The sequence below is a fragment of the Meriones unguiculatus genome, chromosome 3 (assembly GCF_030254825.1).
Source record: "Meriones unguiculatus strain TT.TT164.6M chromosome 3, Bangor_MerUng_6.1, whole genome shotgun sequence".
NCBI classification, from domain to species: domain Eukaryota; kingdom Metazoa; phylum Chordata; class Mammalia; order Rodentia; family Muridae; genus Meriones; species Meriones unguiculatus.
The window spans coordinates 91139621-91158004 of NC_083351.1; the positions used below are offsets into that span (position 1 = coordinate 91139621).

The window sequence follows — 18384 nt, forward strand, 5'->3', positions numbered from 1 at the left end:
GGAAAATGCTGCAAGTGGAACAGGAGCCTGAAGGTAAGAAGAGTGACCCCAAGGTTAAATTGATATAAAATTCACTAAAGCAAAGATCCTCACATAGGACAGGGCAGGAGACAGGCAAATGCTTTAAGAGCTCCAAAGAGTTCACAAATGTAATTCTGGTGAATCTTTCTGACCTTCATACCTTCGTGTGAAAAATTCCAGCAAGGCATTTTCTCTTCTTTTGTGCAGATAAACTGTATGGCAATGTCTCCAGGCTGCTGTTCACTGGGCTTATGCCCACTCACATGGTTATGGTTCTACCACCTGGGTTCTCACAACTTTTCTCCAAAGCCAGGACTTTGTCACCCTTCAATTCCTGGACACAAAGCAGGAACTCATCAGGACTATTGAGCTTTGCTATTGATATATATAGTACAGGCAGCTGATAAGTCTGATAAGTTGGAATGCCAAAGATTTAAAAGGAGGAGGAGGGAGAGGAAGATGAGGAGAAGGAGGAGAAGAAGAACAAGAACAAGAAGCCATAAAGTGGCCCAGAAGCACAAGCCCTCCATGAGGGAGGGGTTTGGAGACACTGGGCAGTGGAATGTGAAAAAGTTGATGGGTTAGTGGCAGGCCTCATGCCAACAGTCCACCCTTCAGCTAGTTTCTCCTCAGAGCCCATGGGGGCCTCCTGAGGGCCCCCACCAACACCTACTTCCCTGGGGCAAGGTGCTCCTGCAAGGTACAGGCAGCCCCTATCTTTGGAGCCAAGGGCACAGTTCCTGCTCACCGAGGGCTCTCTGTTCTCAGGACTCGCCTGTGCACTTTCTAACTGGCAGTTTTATCTTTGGACTTTGCTTCCTGGTGTAAGATGGCAATCTCATCTTTTCTGGATGTTGTGAGGGTGAAAACTGGATCCCCAGAAAGCAGATGCTTTACTTTATTCTTCAACCCAAACAAGACAAAAGGGCAAAGGGCTTATTTGTTGTTTTTATTCCAAGATTTTGCCATGGGCCAAAAAGAAGTAGGGAGCTAAAGACCCTGGTATTCCTGTCTCTCCACAGATACATTAGCATACCTCTGCTCCAGGTTCTGATGAGGTTTTATGCCCCCAGAACATGGCCCAGCCCAAGGATTGGTTCTGAGAATCTCAGGGAATAGCAGGAGACACATACTCAGCCAGTACAGGGCTAGAAGTTGTAGGGAAATGCCGACACTAATATTCTGAGGAAAGGAAATGGCCATGAAAGGAAGCACAGGACCTCAACACCTCTTGGAGCGGGTGTGGTGGCACATGCCTATAATCCCAGCATGTGGTGGGGAGTCAGGCAGAGGGATCATCAAAGAAAGAGAAAGAGAAGGAAGAGAAATGGAAAGAGGGGAAAGAGACCTCAGAAAAGTTACCAACACAAGAACAGTCATTTTAAAAATCAACAGAAGACTGAAAGAATAAATTTTACCAGAAAACAGAAGGAAGAAAATACATATGTTGAAGAGCCATGCTTCTAGACTAGATGGCAGAAACTGTATGAGCCCATAAGGCAAGTAGACCTGCCCCCAAAATACTGTTTTAGACAGAATTGATCCCAAATGAGGAAGAGGAATCCCTGTCCAAAGAATGCTGAAGAAGGTTTCCAAGGTCAGAAGTCAACCATGAAAGAGGTCAAGCAATGCCTCGGACTTGAGACAGGAAAGTACTTACACCTTGCACATCTCTGTCTCCAGAGTGACCAAGTTATATCAGCGATCAGCAGGTTGCTCCGCAGCCCCAGCCCTGCAGCTCTGACCCTCAGAAGGCTAAGTGAAAGCTTCAGAAGAAAATACATTTAAGAGAGGGACCTCAGCATAAAAGCAGAGGATGCAAAGATGGTCCAAGTCAACAGAGATGATGTCAGGGGACCAGACACAGCTGGGCAAGGACCCTCTGAATTCCTCAAGAAGAAAACAAGAGAATCTTAGAGCTCAAGCAGAACACAGCAACATATGGCTTGAGCAAAAATTCGCTAACAAGCACGTAGAAAATGATGCCAGCAGTGATGGCAAGATGAATCAGCAGGTAAAAGCTCTTTTCACCAAGCCAAGTGACCTGAGTTTGATGCTTGGGGCCCGCAAGGTAGAAGGAGAGAACTAACTCCTGAAAGTTGTCCTCTGGCTGTGAGTCTCCAAACTTTGGGCAGAGCAGAGGGAGTCTTACAGAAGAAAGGGGGAAATAGAAGGGCACAGAGGGGACAGGGGTTCCACAAGGAGACCAACAAAGCTAAAAAACAAATCTGAGCCCAGGGGGTCCTGCAGAAACTGGTGGACCAACCAAGGACCATGCAAAGAGAGGACCTAGACCCCCGCTCAGATGTAGCCGATAGGCAGCTCAGTCTCCATGTAGGTTCCCAAGTAAGGGGAGCAGGGGTTGCCTCTACCATGAACTCGGTTGCTTGCTCTTTGATCACTTCCCCCTGGTGATACCTTGCCAGGCCACAGAGGAAGAGGATACAGGCAGTCCTGATGAGACTTAACAAGCTATGGACAGATGGCAAGGGAGGAGAACTATTCCTCCTTTCAGTGGACTAGGGGAAGGGGATGGGGGGAAGAAAGAGGGAGGGTGCGACCAGGAAGAGTTGAGGAAGAGGGTTCCAATTGGGATATAAAATGAATAAATTGTAAAAACTAAAAATAAAAAATGAAAGTGGTCCTCTGGCCATCATACACACGCTACGTCATGAGCATATCCCCTTACATAGGTAGGTATGCACACACAATAATATATTATTATATCAATAACAAAAAGGGGCCTAATAACTTCAGGCAAAATGAAAAACTACATGGGCAATGGAGAAGCAGTTGTATGTGTCACATGCTATAGAGACGTTTGCAGGTAGAGTAAGTACAACCCTGGAATGTTATGGAATACAGCAGATCCAAGAACATGATATGAGTTAGGCAGCAGGAGACTAGTCCAAGATCAACCTGGGCTGGAGGACAGCTGACCATGACATTGTCCTCTGAGATTACTTGATCATCTTGGGCAGTAAGGGATAAGGAAAGAGGGGCAGATCCTCTCCAGCAAATCCTAGAACTGTTTGGGCCTCAGTGAGGACAGCCAAAAGATGATGCAGCTGCTGTGTTAGTAGCCCTCTGCTAGCTGCCGAGGATTTGTAGGATGCAATGTGTTTACTCAGTGACTCTGGGACCTCTTCTACATTGAGGACACATGCAGCACATTCAAGGCCCAAGAAGGCAGTCATGAGCTGAAGGATCAGCTGCTTGATGGGACCCAGAAAGCTATAAGACAAGAGAAAGAAATGTGCAGAGTAGAGTACAGAAAGGCCCAGTGGGGGAGGGGGTATAACAAGAGGTTCCACTGTAGGGCCTGCCACTTCCTCTATTAGCTACAGTACTCCCAAGATTTCCCATGGCTCCTGCTGTGCTGTATCTGTGTTGTGCCTCTGTGACCAAGTCACCCGTCACCCCAGATCTTGTGTATTTCTTGGCCAGATTCTCTTCCCCTATTAACTTTAAACGCCATCTTCTTGCCTCATGAGCTTACATCAAAATTCCTTCCCAGGAAGGAATATCATTCATATACTTACTCACATGTGATATTTTGGCCACAATACACTAAATTACCTAACACAAAGTAAAGACACAGGCCACAGCCAACTCCCCATAGGCCTGGTTTGCTGATATCAAGAGAGTCCATCACAGATAATGTGTTGTCAATGCAGAAAGTAAAAAAAGATTTCTGGAACTGAGTGACTGCAGCAAGGGTTACAGAATGCAACACTCATACAGAAAGTCAACTGCTTTTCTGCATACCAGAAAAAAGAACTATAGCATTTGAATTTTTTTTTTTGGTTCCACGTGGGAGATTTATTAAGAGAAGGGGGGAAGGGAAGAGAGAAGGGAAGGGGAAACAGCATTTGAAATTTAAAACACTGTCCTATATATCTTAGCACAAAACTAATGCATAGTTCACCCTCCCCCAAAATGACAAAACACAGACCATAAAAGCCATAAACTTTGATGGGATAAATGAGATAATAATAAATTAGGGTGTTCCATGTTTACGGATTAGAAGTCTGAATTTTGTAAAAATGCTGATTCTTTCCACTTCACTGCAGCAAGTTCCTTTGTCTAGTCAGACATCCTGGTCTACAGTTCATCTGGAGGGCAGGAGCCTGGGGAAAGATGCTTGGTGTTAAAGGAAAACTCATGTCACAACTGCCAGATCTGTGGCAGTTAGGCTTTTGGAACTACCCAGTGCTAGGAGAGTAGAAAGATCACTGCCAATGACTGACAACAGAGAGACATCTGCAAATACAACATAGGCAGAGAAGCATGGAGATTCAACAGAGATAGATTATTTTTCAACAAATAGTACCGAAATAATTAGATAAGTAGATGTGTAAATATGAATCTAGACCCAGAACCTACAACCTTCATTAAAAAAACCCACCAAACTACTAACTCAAAATGGACTAAAAACATGAAAGCTAAACACAAAATTTTGCAATTTTTAGAAAGAAAATAACATGGAGAAAAGATCTAGATTACCCCAGATTTAATGATGAATCTTTAGGTAAAATACCTAAAGCATGAAACATGAAAGAAAAAAAATGGGTAAGTTGGACCTGACTAAAATTTAAAACTTTGAAAAGCTAGGGATGTCAGGCATTGAAGAAGCACTTGCTTAATCTGCATAAAACCTTGAGTTCAATCCCTTAACACTCCCCCAATTTTATTAATTAAAAAACTTGGGAGAAAGTCTATAGCTATTCATCCAACAAAAATTAATATCTAGAATATATTTTAAAAGTAAACACCAAAAGAACTTCTTAAAAGAAATAAAAGTGTCCAGTAAACATTAACACATGAAAAATGTCTAACATCCTTAATTATCACATAAACAAAGAAATTAAAACTACATCGAGATTCCATCTTTCTCCTGCCAAAATGGTAATCAAGAAAACAAGCAACAAAGACTGCAAAGGACGTCAGGGATCAGGGAGAAACCCTTATACACTGCTGGTGGGAATGTAAGCGTGGCAGTCACAAAAATGTGATGTCTAAACAAAGTTCCATTTATAAAGAACAAAATTATATCATTCAGAATAAAATAGAAATGGAGACCATCATGTTAAACAAAATAAGACAGACACAGAAATACAAACGCGGCATGTTTTCTCTAATATGTGGTGATGGTTAACCTTGACGTTCAACTTAATGGGGTTTAGAATTGCCTAGGAGGCAAACCTCTGGGTGCATCTGTGAGGGTCTTTCTAGAGGGGTTTAACCAAGGTGAGAAGACGCCCCAGATGCGGGCAACGCTGTTCCAAAGGCTGGGGAGAGTGGGCTGAGCATGAGCATTTGTCTCTCTCCGCTTCCTAACTGTGGACGCCTCGTGACCAACTGCCTTTCACTGCTGTTGCCATGCCTTGCACCTTCAAACTGTGAGCCAAAATCAACCCCTCTTCTTTGCTTTTGTTTTGTTTTGTTTTGAGGCATTTTTTCACAGCAGTGTGAAAAATAATTAACACAAACACACGAATTCTAGTTTCCTATTTATTTATAATAAACTACACACAGGAAGAACAGTTATGAAACAATCAGGAAAGCCATATATAAGAGTTACGTTCAAAAATGTTTGGCTCATTTGTATTTGGCAACCTTGAAGAAAATACTATCTGTCCTATCTAGGTAAGTCGAAAGTTTTGTACCTAAATCATTATCATATCTTGTATCTATCAACTTAAAAAATCTTTCTAGACCTTAACATATTTCCTTAAATCCTAAACAACTTAAAGATTCTAGAATTTTCTTAAGAAGTAAGGTCAGCAAGAAGGAGAAGATAAGCAGAAGATTGTTGGTGGGGTTTGGGGGAGTACGAGAGAAGGCAGTCGGGGGTGGATGAGTCAAGTACATAATACATATGTGTGAAAATGTCAAAATACACTCATATGAAACAGTTTACTAGAAATCTGAAAATTAAAAACCTTTATTTTAAAGAGACAGGTTCTTACTAGCTGTAGCTCAGACTGGCCTCAGGCTCATTATCATCTTGCTTTGGACTCCAAGTCTAGTATTACGTTCATGTACCACTGTTCCCAACTAAAAGAAATACTTTTGCTTTGCAAAAGACACTGTTAAGGGAATTAAAAGGTAACAGAGACTAGAATAAAATATTTGTAAAACACACATTTGTTAAAGGCTTCTCTCCAAAATATAAAAAGAATTCCTTAAAATTAATAAGAAAACAAAGAACTCAATTAAAAGTGAGTCAAATGTCAAACGAGAAACGTTATCAGAGATGTACAATGTCAAACAAAGCACACGAAGAGATATCCCTCCCAGAATAGGGAGAAGAAAAGGAAAGAGCTGGAAGAATAGCTGAAGGAATGCTGTGGAGTGCTGACTGCTGGACGTGACCCGGGTATCGCACTCGGGAGCTTACGGCGGCTATAACCCCCTGCTCAAACCTGCACAGGAGAAACCTGTCACCATTCCAGCTGAAGGGGGCAGGGGCTCGTGAGGGTCCATCTGCCAGCTGAGGACCAACTGGCATTTGATGGCTGCTGGGGGAAAGGGAGTCATGTTTCGTCATGGCCACTGAAAAATTGGCCATGTTCTGGCATATGGCTCTACAAGTACAAGCTTTCAGGCAGTGCTACCTGGACTTGGTGAGTTAGGAAAAATTTTTAAATAAGAAAAGGAAGTAAAATTGGGGGGAGGTATTAGAGGGGTTAGGGAAAATGAGAGGGAAGATCAGGGTTGAATACAGCCAAGCTACATTGCAGATGTGCGTGAGACTGTCAAAGAATAAAAATACTCCATACAAAGAGGAAGAAGAAAAGATCTTCCGCATTACTGGGTACTAATGGAGAACTGTAGGTTTCAACATGAGGGTCCACCATATACCAAGCAAAGTTGCAACAGCCCACATCACTGTCAACTCACTGTTGCCAAGGAGTTGGAGTTATAGACTCTCACAGCCACTGTTACAAAATAGTGAAGCCGCTTGGGAAAGCAGTGGTTGTTTCTTCCAACACTACTTGTATCCATAGCATCTGCTTGTAAAACCACCATTTTCCTTGGTACTTTCCAAAGAAGTCGAAAACTCTGTTCACACAAAAGCTTGCACACATATCTTTATGCTAGCTTTATTCAAAATTGCCCAAGTTTAAATATTTGCTCCAATGGATAAATGAATAAACTGTAGTGCATCCATATAATGGAATATTATTTAGCACTAAGAGAAATTATGATATCAAGCCATTAAAGGGGAGCAACCTTAAACATGTGTTACTAATTAAATGCCAGATGAAAAAGATCACAGACCACCTGATTCCATTTTGGAAAAGATAAAACTTTAGCGACAGTAAAAAGATGGATGGTTGGCAGGAGTTTGGGGAGAGAAGATGTGAGTAGATGGGTCAAGAGGAATTTTAAGGGTGATGATGCATGATGCCCATTTTCTAGTACCTTAGGTTAACAATAGGCATCAATTTTCTATGATTGTGACAAAGAATGCTTCTAGTGAAAATTCTTAACCACAGGAGGAGGCAGGAAAAGGTTGGACAAGGATAGGATCAGCTATAGCAGCTGATTGATTAGTCTCCAAATTTAAAACTTTGCTTTAAAATTAAGTGTGTTAGCTTTTCAAAATCATGCTGGATGAATAACATAGGCTCCAAAAGGCCAGGTTAGTATGACAGGCCACTTCAGAGAGTGTGCTAAATGCCCCACTCTCTTCATTAGGTGTGAAAACAGTGCTGTAATTTCATGCCACCCCAGACATTTACAGTGATCCCACCACACTAATAGAGCTTCAGATTTTAATAAGATTAGAGTAAAGGGAAAGCCCGCCTGGCACTGGAAAGTAACGGGGGGGGGTAAGCTGTGGGCCCCCAGGACGTTTACCTCGCAATCATAAAGGAAGAGCAGGAACCACACCTGCGGAGCACAGCCACAGGAATGCAGAGGCTGTGAGGGTGGGTTTCAAGGCAACAGCTGAACTGGGGTCATGCAATGGGGTCCTCCTCAAACTCCTGTACCAAAGAGAACATATGTGTGTTGGGTGCCCTCATGTTGTACTGGGCATTGTATGTGCAGGGAGCGCGTTGAACGGTGTGCAAGAGGGAAGCACTATCTCAAGAAACAAGCTGCTAGTGGCTCTGACATACGCGGATCCAGGGGCACCTTCTGTATTCACACCAGGCCCCAGTCCACCCCACTTTGTTGTCTTTCTACTTCCAGAAAAGGGAACCCTTTTGAGAGTTGAAGATGGCCCTAGGACAGCATCATGCCTGGATATAGAAATCTCATGGACGTCCTTCGCTGCCTCCACTCTGTAATAGAGCCCAGCAACCTCTCTGAGGACATAGAGCATGACAGGAACAGAGAGGTTAGATACACAGTAAGGCCCAAGGTCAGCTGCCATATACACAGGGCAGGCATGCTGTCTGACCCCACAGTCAGCCCAGGAAGTTCCTCATTCGCCTATACACCACTGATGCAATCGTCACTGTGACAGTGTGTACGCTCCTCCATTGTGAGCCATTGCTGTCCATGTGCCTCACGCTGTACCAGATGCCACAGCAGCCACAAATGCATGTCCACAGTGTTCATGTGTGTGCATTCTGAGAGGGCTGGGTGCCAGGGCCACCCTAGCAACCCCAGTGGGTGAGACAATGGCCACAGCACAGGTTCCCTGAGTAAAAGACCCCTTCAGCTTCTCTGTGATAGTGGGGATGGGTGCCAGCCCACAGCACAGGTTCCCTGAGTAAAAGACCCCTTCAGCTTCTCTGTGATGGTGGGGATGGGTGCCAGCTGGCACCCATCCTTGTCCCCACGACAGTTCATTTTTAAACATTTTTCATGCACTATATTTTGATCATATTCTGCTCCCTCACCCAACTCCCCACAACCCTCACTACCTCCTAACTTCATGCTCTTTCTCTTTGAAAAAAGAGTCACAGAAATATGGTGTCCATTTGTGCTATCCAATTACTACTGACCATTGAGCCTGCCCTGGAGTGCAGCTGATAGAATTCAGGTCACTTCACTGAAGAAAACTAATTTCTCCCCTGCCAGAAGCTATCACTTGCAAATAGCTTCTTGGTTAGGTTGGGACTTTGTGCTCACTTCCCCTTCTGCATGTTGGGATTCTCACCTGGCTTGAACGTATGCAGGGCTGTGCATTCTGTCACAGTCTCGGTGAGCTCATATGGGAATCAGCTCTGTTGTGTCTGGAAATCACTGTTTCCTTGGCGTCACCCACCACTTCTGCAACTCTCCTGCCTAAATCCCTGAACCTTGAAGGGAAGGATGTGATAAAGGCATCCAATTTAGGGCTGAATGCTCTAAGTAAGACTGTGAATTCTTAAACATCTCAGAACTGGAGCCTATGAAATGCCTCCATGGGTAAAAGGAGTCGCCACATGAGCTTGGTCACTTGAGTTTGATCCCTTAAATGCACAGTGGAAGGGAAATGACCCCTGAAAGTTGGGCTTCTATCTACATACATGTGCTGTGGCATGCACCTCTAAACACACAAAAACATGCATTACTCACAGACACATATATACATACACACAGACAGACACAGAGAGAGAGAGAATTTGAAAATAAAAAAATTAACCTTCCCATAGTTGGGGTCAGGATCCCATGCTTGGGGTTGGGTTATAAACAGCCAAACACAGCTTTGTGGCTCTCACAGGCCACCCTGCTGGCAAAAGGCCATTTGTTCTCTGACCCTTCCCCTGGTAGAACACCAGGGGCTAGTCTGTCCTCACAGCGAGCACTCAGGAGTGAATGACCCCAGCGCAGCAATCATACAATGTGGGAGGTTTTGTGCCCTCAAAGGCCATCTGGTCTTTGTGAGTTCCCATCTGTGCGCCTTCAGATCTCAAAGAACAGAATTAAAAACTGAACCTTAGGTTGGCAAGATGGCTCAGCAAATAAAGATGCTGCTCCCAAGCCTGAGAACCTGAAATGTATTTTGGAGACTCACATAATGGAAGGAAAGAATCAATTTCTGAAAGTTGTTCTCTCCCTCCACACATACGCCAACTCACACATGCCTGGACACACATATTTTCAAAAGAAAGATACCTTTTATTACATTTATTTATTCATTGCATGGATTAGTGTGTATGCATGCATGCATGGGTGCATGTGTGTGTGTATGTGTGTGTGTGCCCGTGTGTGTATGTGTGTGCCCACGTGTGTGCCGTGTGTGTGTGTGTGTGTGTGTGTGTACATGCATACAGAGCTCTGAAGATAACTTGCAGGAATCAGTTCTCTTATTCTGCCATGTGAGTCCCAGAAATCGAAGTTGGGTGCTCAGTCTTTTAAAAAATCAGGCTAGTGAGCAGGTAAAGGTGCTGCTACCAAGCCCACTGGCCTCAGCTCAACCCCTAGGACCCACATGGTGGAATAAAGAGAACTGACTCCCATGAGCTGTTCTCTGACCTCCAAAAACATACACGCATATACAACATCCAGCTTGGAAATGTTGTTTCTATCTATGTGTGACTCTCTTGACAGTTTTGTTTGTTGTCTGCCATCAAGTTCTGTAGCCGCTCAGATGCCAGGTACCTTGTAAGTGTCTCATCTGCTGAGCCCATTCCTTTTTTCCCCCTCCTTTTTAAAAATGTGTTTTACATCCCAAGGGTGTCCCCTCTCAGTCCTTCTTCTCCTCTACCCCTCTCCCCCGGGAAAAGGAGATCCCCCTTCCCATGCCCTATCAACTTTCCCCAGCACATCAAGTCACATCAAGACTGAGCAAAGACCAAGAGAGCCCAATTCTTGACACCTCTTCACAGAGAGATGCAGGTGCTGGCTCATGTCCTGTGGAGAGCCTGGGGCATTGGAGAGATAGGAGCCTGTCCCCGTACAGACAGTTAAACGAGCCGCGACATACACAGGTAGTTAACAGGAGTGCCCAAGTCCAGTTGTGGGAGGCGCTTCCAGGAGCCCTGTGTGTGTTTCCAGGAACCCTGAAGGCACAGTGCCTCCTTGAAGAATCTACCATCCATCTTCACCGGTCCCTCCCTGAGGTCCTGGAACTCTTCTAGTTCCATATTACTCTGAGAGTTTCTAATTTCAGAGGTTTGGAGCCACCGCCATGAGTTGACCTGGATGGGGAAGCACAAACTCCTACAGGAGGTTTGAAGAGATGAGGCCCAGAGATGGCATACACAGCATGCTTACACACTCATTCAGTGGGGTCTAGGTGTGGGAGCAAGAATATGAACAGTCTGAGTTTGCCCATGCAAAATCACACATACTTATATACACACAGGTGGCTGTGTGCGTACACATGTACTCAGCAAACTAATTAATGGGTCTGTGCTGTTTGCACACACAGGCACACTTTCCTAAGAGGGCTCTGGCCTCCTGGATCCACATCTCACTGGCTCCTCCCACATCTCTTGCTAGCTTGTGAGTCTTCCTGTGTGACTTCGATAAACCACACTGCTTCTGCCCTGCAGCTGGGGCTCCCGAAGTTCCAGGGTCCTCACTTTCAAAGGAGCGGTCATGCTTACTTCCCTGTGTCACCTGTCAGTCAACTGTCTCTTGGACAGCTTCTCCAAAGTTGGAGGCCCAGGATGCCCAGAGAGGGCCCAGGAGAAAAGCCTATCTGATGCTAAGAGCTTAGGTTGAGGGACCCAATGCAGCCTCAGAACAACAGGAGAGCTGGTCCACGTCCCCTGAACAAATGTGGTCCAAATCTAAGAACAAAGCCCCCAGCAACTAATAGTTTTCTACTTCTCCTTTTCTTCAAAAAAGTGCATAAAACCAGGCCTTTTAACTTTCCCATCTTGACTTGCAAGAAACTCTTTCCCAGTAGAGAACTCAAAACTAACTGGACTTTGGCACATCAACTCAGCAGGTGGTAAATTCAGCAGGTTTCCTGACCTGCCCAGGAGGGAGAGAGGACCAGACCACTCCTCCTAAATCTGACCTGAAAACAATGCTGGTTTGTCTTCATCTAGGGATAACTCCAGGCTGAACTGCTGACCTCACACAAAGCCTTCAAAATATATGTCTAGGAACATAAGCCTGGCAGGTGCTCCTAACCATCTCCTTCCCAGGTGCTGAATGTTTTTTTCAGGGGCCCCAGATAAAGTCCACACTATTACCCAACAATGAGGCTCCTCCATCTGTCCCTGACCATACTCTCTCCAACTGACGATGCAGCCCCAATGACCCTGATCCTGATATTTTCAGAATTTACCCTGTTGGCCCCTATTTCTTGGGTCCCCAGTGCTTGAGCTAGTGTCCAGTCCCTTTACTCTGGAGGTCTCCTTACTGTGTCTAAGATGGGCCACTCCCTCTGCGTTTCTAGCAGCTCTCCAGCTCCTTAGTCTGAACTCTGTCCCCTGTAGCAGCAGTCCAAGGGCTCTCCTTCAGACAGGAGATCCTTCTTAGATAAATGACACTCAGTGATAGACAGTGACAAGAGGAGCAACCAGCTAGAAGCAAAGCCCAGCGTACACAAGCCTGACAGACCTCACCTGTCCAGCTGCTAGGTTGACACTCAGGTGTGACAGCCACAGTACTCTAAGCTTATGGGAGCACCCCTTGCCTGCCATGCCTGAAAACTTGTCAACCAGGGATGTTGTGCACAGAAAACCAGGTGACAGTTTGGGGAAGAATTTGGCTAAGAACTTAGGAATCTCTTCCTTGGACTCAGGACCAGAGTGGTGCTGGGAGCTGAAGGGAGGAGGCCACCAGGTTTATCCACATATTATTTATCCATCTATGCATGTACATATCCGTGTATGCTAGCAGCTGTTCATGCCTAAGCTCACATGCATTCCCTCCCAGAAGCCTTGCTAGTTACAGACAGAAAAGCCACAAGAGACTTTAACAAGAGCAAGATTGCATGCTTGCTTGAGAAAAAAAGAGCTTGGAGATAGGGAAGGTATCCCCAAGAGCTGGGGTAGCTTAGGGATTTCTAAGCTAGAAAGAGGTGGGGTAGTAGGAAGACAGGTGTGAAAGGATAAGGCTGGGCATGAGGGAGATAGATTCTGGGCTGGACCTGGGAGAAGGACATAGCTGGAACTCAGCTGGCACCCATCTCAGAGCCATGAGACACTCACTGGCAGCCCTCACCTTATTTCTTCTTGTCACTCACTGTCCCTCCCGTGACATTCCACTGTACTGGCCATGACTCCTCAAGGCGGATGAGGTTAGGAAGAACTGGGGCACATCCTAAACTCGCAGTTCTTACCCGTTCATATACCTGGCTGGAGACCTGAAGAAAGTAAAGCCTAGAGAAGAGCAGAAAGAGAGGAGTGCTGAGAGGAGAAGGGAGAGTTAGGGGCGTGAGGGACAGCAGGGTAGAATGCAGCTCAGGCTATCTGCTGGGGCTTGCTTAGCTCCTCTTGGTAGGAGGTATCCAGGAGCGTGAACAAGGACTCCCCGCTGTCCACACTGGTCAGAGAAACCACACCCATCTCAGCCTCAACACTGAGATGTGGCACCCTGACACATGGTGCCCTGAGCCCTAGCAGCTTGGCACAGTGATCCTAGGGGCAACTATATCCTAGCATAGAAAAGATAAAAAGCCATTCTCTAAGGGGAGCTCCAAACCCTGGGGCTGGGTGGAGAAAGGACAGCTGAGGTGATCCTTACCTGGGCAGGCTCATTCAACTACACTAGGACCCCATGAGACTCTTGAGGTATACACATCCATGGGAACCCTAACTTTAAAGCACCCGAACCTCAGGCTCTTGTTCAAGGAAACTGAAAGGAGAGTTCCGGCACATGACAGGGATAGATCAGAATTCCACAGCCATGACCTGACTTGAAGTCACCTGAATGTGAGGGTATCAGGGCCCAGAGATATACTGTAGCAGTCTGGCTCGTTATGGTGAGCAGTTTGTAGAGGGCTGGTGGAGTACCTGTGCCCCACAGTGGGGTTTCACAGGACGAGAATCCTAGAAAGCAGCAGAAGGGGCAGGGTGGCCTAGCCATCTGTATGAACAGGCTGAGCTAGTCAGAGCTTATCTCTGCGATGCTCAACCCTTCCTAACCTTTGCTGTCTTTCCTCAGGGTGCTTCAGCTTCAAAACAGTGCATGATTTTACAGCTCAAGCAACTGCCCAGGGTCAGTTTCCAAAAATAAGACTGAAGGTATACTTCAATGCCTCCCAGCAGATTCTAGAGAATCCTCTCAGCCGCATGAGCTCTGCTCCATGGCCTGCCCCTAGACTGTCTCCCTTTCAGTGCCTCTGTCTCACTGACCAGTATAGTCCCCATGCCATTCTGCTCTGGTCTGAGGGGTTACTGATTCCATACTGATGGGATTCAGCTCAGGGTTGGTCACTGTTACTGTCTCGATCCCCTTCACTGAGCTCCTCTGGACGTTTTGTCCTCTACAATGACCTCCTCCTCTACTTTTCCCAGTCTCCTCCATCAACTCCTAGTTCCCTCTCTGGCTTGAGACAGAAGGTTTGGGTGCTATGCTTTGAGGCTCAGGGACCGTGAGGTGAGATCTGTACTACAGAGGCTGCAGCTGCTCCCAGCACAGTGGCAAGGACCCAAAAGCTGTGTGCTAATAGCCCTCCTTCCAGAGCTCTTCTTTCCAGCAAGTCTGGGCAACTTCCTCACCTTCCTGAAGCCCCGAGGCTGACTGTTCTCAGCACAGCCTCTCTGGTCTTGAACCCTGTCTTCAACCAAAGCAGTGGTCTGAGAGGTCAGTCATGACTGAGGCCCACCCTCTACACAAATTCAGCAAGGACCAAAGTCCTCTAAGGCCTGCATAGAAATCCCTTCCGTCTTCCCCTAGCATTGCCTCAGCCAATCCTAGTTTCTTTTCGGTTTCTTTTCCACAGGTTCCCCCCTTGCCTCCTCTCACCCGCTCTTGGCCACTTCTAGTCTCCCTTCAACCTCTCCACCAACTCCCCTGGAATCCCTTCAGACTCCTGCCTCTGCTTTTCCCTAGCCTCAACAACTTCCTACTACATGCTTCTGAAGCTGTGTGGGGCCACCCTGGGTGGAGTCTGACACCTAGTTCTGCCCGTGTCCTGATGTGGGCCCTTGTAGCCTAGCACCTACCCAGCTTTGATTCCCACCACCATTTGGGAGGCTGAGACTCCCAAATGGCAGTGTGTGGACACAGAAGGGGGCACCTCACCCACCTTGAGTGGACTCTAGCCTTCCACCACAGACAATCAGACCTTTCAGCCTACCAACCCTGCCCCTGTAGACAGGCATCCTGGCCTTGATATCCCTGCCCTTGGCCTTCCTCAGTCCCCAACTGTAATACTTACATTACTTATGTTCCAGGGTCTGTGTCTTTCTCCCTAGCTGGGTCAAAACTGCTGGGAAGAGTTACACCCTCCAAATCACAAGGTTGGGCTGGGGTTAGAAACAATCAGAAGAAAATGTGAATCCCTTCAGCATAAGACCTTCCCATCTTCTCCTGGAAGGCAGTTCCTGTACAACTTGAGGATGAAGTAGTGTGGACAGTCCTAAACATTTTTTTAAGTAACTAGGGATTAACCAGTGAAAGCCACATCCTTATATTGACGATGTGGTAGATTTAGCTACACTACCTGAATTTACACATGTATCAGCTATGTGCCCACAGAGTTATGCACGAGGATCTGTGATAGCACATCTGAAGCTGATTGTAAAGGAAGGGAGTCTGGGAGGCTTCTGAAAGACAGGTCAAGGTCAACAGGGATCTGAAAAAATTCAGAGTTCACAGCTGAGGAAAGAGTTGTAAGGCAAAGGCTGGGTATGGGAGTCCATGCTACCAAGACAGTGGTTCTTAGAACCAGGAAGGGCAGAGCTGAACCTGCAGGTTGCTTCTCTCAGCTTCTCTCCCTTCTTGTGTCTGTATTGAGTCTTCAGGGTGGACAATGGGTGCCTGCTTGAGGCAGATTTGCCCGATTAGAGCAAATCTGCCTCAAGAGCTAGACCAGTGAAGATTTGATGTGATTGCCTATTGTTGGGGCTGAAAGGGATGGAATTGAGGGACAGCAGCTTTGGTCCTCAAAGGTGGGGAGATATCTGCTGTGATGCCTGAAATACAGCCATACTTGAGGAACCTCCAGGGTAAAAGTGTCAGGTCTTAGGTGAACATGCTGATGACTAGCAGGGAGAGGACCAACATGGCCAAGTTCTGCAGGCTTAATCAGGGAAGGAATTTGGGGGACAAAGCAGGATCTGGTGGAGGTACTTGGGTCAGTAAGAGCCACTCAGCCACCAGGAGGCCCTGGGAAGGACCTGGGAAGGATCATCCCCATAAGTTCTAGAAGTCAGGGGTGGGGTAAAGTTGAATGACAAGGAGCATCTGGGCCCACTAAACTACTTAAAATGGAGAGGTCCTTCTGAAGAGCTGCCTGTCCACTGATGATCCTCTTCACTAATATTGGTGAAAGTTGCTACTGACTTTTTGCAGCCAGTGCAAGGGCCCTGGGGACCTGCAGAACTATAGCCCTTAGGGATCTGGCTGCCCTTAGTCAGTGTGCTGTCCAGCACAGAGAATGGCAGAGAAACCTGGCTGCTGTTGAGATGAGATGGTAAGCTCCAGGGGTACAGAGAAAAGCACCTAGACAACACAGAAGGCACACACTCACTTCATATTCTGGGATGCTGCAGCCCATGGAGAAGCAGGTGAGCGTGATGAAAGGGCATCCTTCCAACCTCCCTGGCCCTTCCTGAGTACTCTGTATGAAGAAGTCAGTACTGTCTAGTCACAGCAACGTAAACCTTATTGAAACACTCTGTCAGACAACATACACAAGGAGAACCCAGTACCAGATCCACAATCTAACTGAATGGAAGGAGGAGGCAGCAGGAAGTACAAAAGAAGAAGAAGAAGAAGAAGAAGAAGAAGAAGAAGAAGAAGAAGAAGAAGAAGAAGAAGGAAAAGAAAGAAAGAAAGAAAGAGAGAGAGAGAGAGAGAGAGAGAAAGAAAGAAAGAAAGAAAGAAAGAAAGAAAGAAAGAAAGAAAGAAAGAAGAAAAGAAAAGAATAAAAGGAGGAGGAGGAGAGGAAGAAGAGAAAGAGAAAGAAGCTTACCAACCAGGCATTCTGAGTCTGAGCTCTCCAAATGTTGTCTCCATAGCTCGGCCCTCCCCTATCCTGATAAAGAGGCATGCCCCCTTCTGTCTTTTCTAGTCCAGAACCTTAAGGGAAATTGCAGGCTAGGGATCTCTTGCATCTGCTCTTGCTCTTCCGGAATAGGTATCTAGTGAACTCCTCAGGGACCACATTCCCAGTACCTCCAGAAAGATAATGAAGCTGTGATCCTCTTAGAACTTGTAAGAGGTCTGACCTTCCTCTCACCTTGGCAGGAGCTCCTTCAGTTCTACCTCCCAGATTCACTGAACCATCTGAGAGGAGGACCATCCTCCCTCCAGACAAGGGGTCATGAGTTTCCCTGGATTTAGTCATAAGTAACATTTGTTTGTTTGTTTGTTTGTTTGTTTGACTACTCTGGACCCAGACTTCACTTACAAGTAAGTTTTCTCAGTGCAATATCAAGTCCCAAGGTACCAAGAAGGGTAGCATCCAGAGAAGGATTTGGGCACAATAGGGCCATGAGCTAGATGGTGGGGCAATGCCCATCCTGTAGGATGGAGTGTGGTGCCTCTGGGTTAGCTGGTACGTCCGCTTCTCCAACCAGCTCCCTGCACCAACTCCTTCTCTTCCCCAGAGGGGATAGAAAGGGCAAAGGCAGGTGGTACAGACTCTAAGGGCATGGCTATGACTCAGTCACAGGATACCGTGATCCCCCAAACCACCGCCTGCTTACCGATTTTGGCCAAGCTGGCCACGAGGATCCAAAGCGCGATGATGTACGGGTCCTGGACGTGGTGCCATTTGAACGTGACCACCTGGAAGCTCCCACCTTCGCTCGGTTCCTCCTCAAAGCCTCTTGCCCCTCGCAGGCTGGTCAGCACCAGCGCCAGCAACAGCAGCGGCTTCCAGCCTGGTCCCAGAGCCTGGTGCCACATCGCCGCCTCTCAGCTCTGGGAGCCTAAACGCATACCTTGGTGAGTGTCCGCTGCGCTCTCTGTCGCAGCCCTCTGCGCGATCTCGGAGCTGGCAGCCGTCAGGTCCCCTGGCCGGCCCGGGTGGCCTTTAATCCCGCTGCCCCCTCCCGCGCCAGGGCGGGGCCTTCCCGCCCCCGCTGCGCACACGTGAACGCAAACAGTGCTGCGTTAGAGGCGCTCCCGGACTGCCCTGCTCACGCCCACCTAGTTGGTTGGCCCCCTGCTTGGACGTCTGGGCTCCCTGGGTGCCTCGGCTCCTGAAACAGCTGCCAGGACCTGTGGATTTCGAGGTCCTCGAGGTGGCTCGCCCCCAAGGTCGAGCGGTACCCCGTCCACAAGCAGCCGCTTCCCTCACAGCGGGACGCAGCGCGAGACGTGTCACTGCCAGTGGGACCT

At 47.0% G+C, this 18384-nt stretch overlaps 1 protein-coding gene across 4 annotated transcripts in view; it reads right to left on the reverse strand.

Moving 5' to 3' along the window:
- Positions 1–18063, reverse strand: part of Slc9a3 (solute carrier family 9 member A3) — a 46599-nt gene extending 28536 nt beyond the window's left edge. For 3 of the 4 annotated variants that reach the window (XM_060380348.1, XM_021631419.2, XM_021631421.2), the window contains exon 1: positions 17748–18063. In XM_060380348.1, coding sequence (XP_060236331.1) covers positions 17748–17949 — 202 coding nt within the window. In that variant the 5' untranslated portion in view covers positions 17950–18063. Of the gene's footprint in view, positions 1–17011; positions 17087–17747 lie in introns of those variants that run through there. The other variant, XM_060380349.1, reaches the window with a different exon arrangement.
- Positions 18064–18384: the final 321 nt, after the last annotated feature.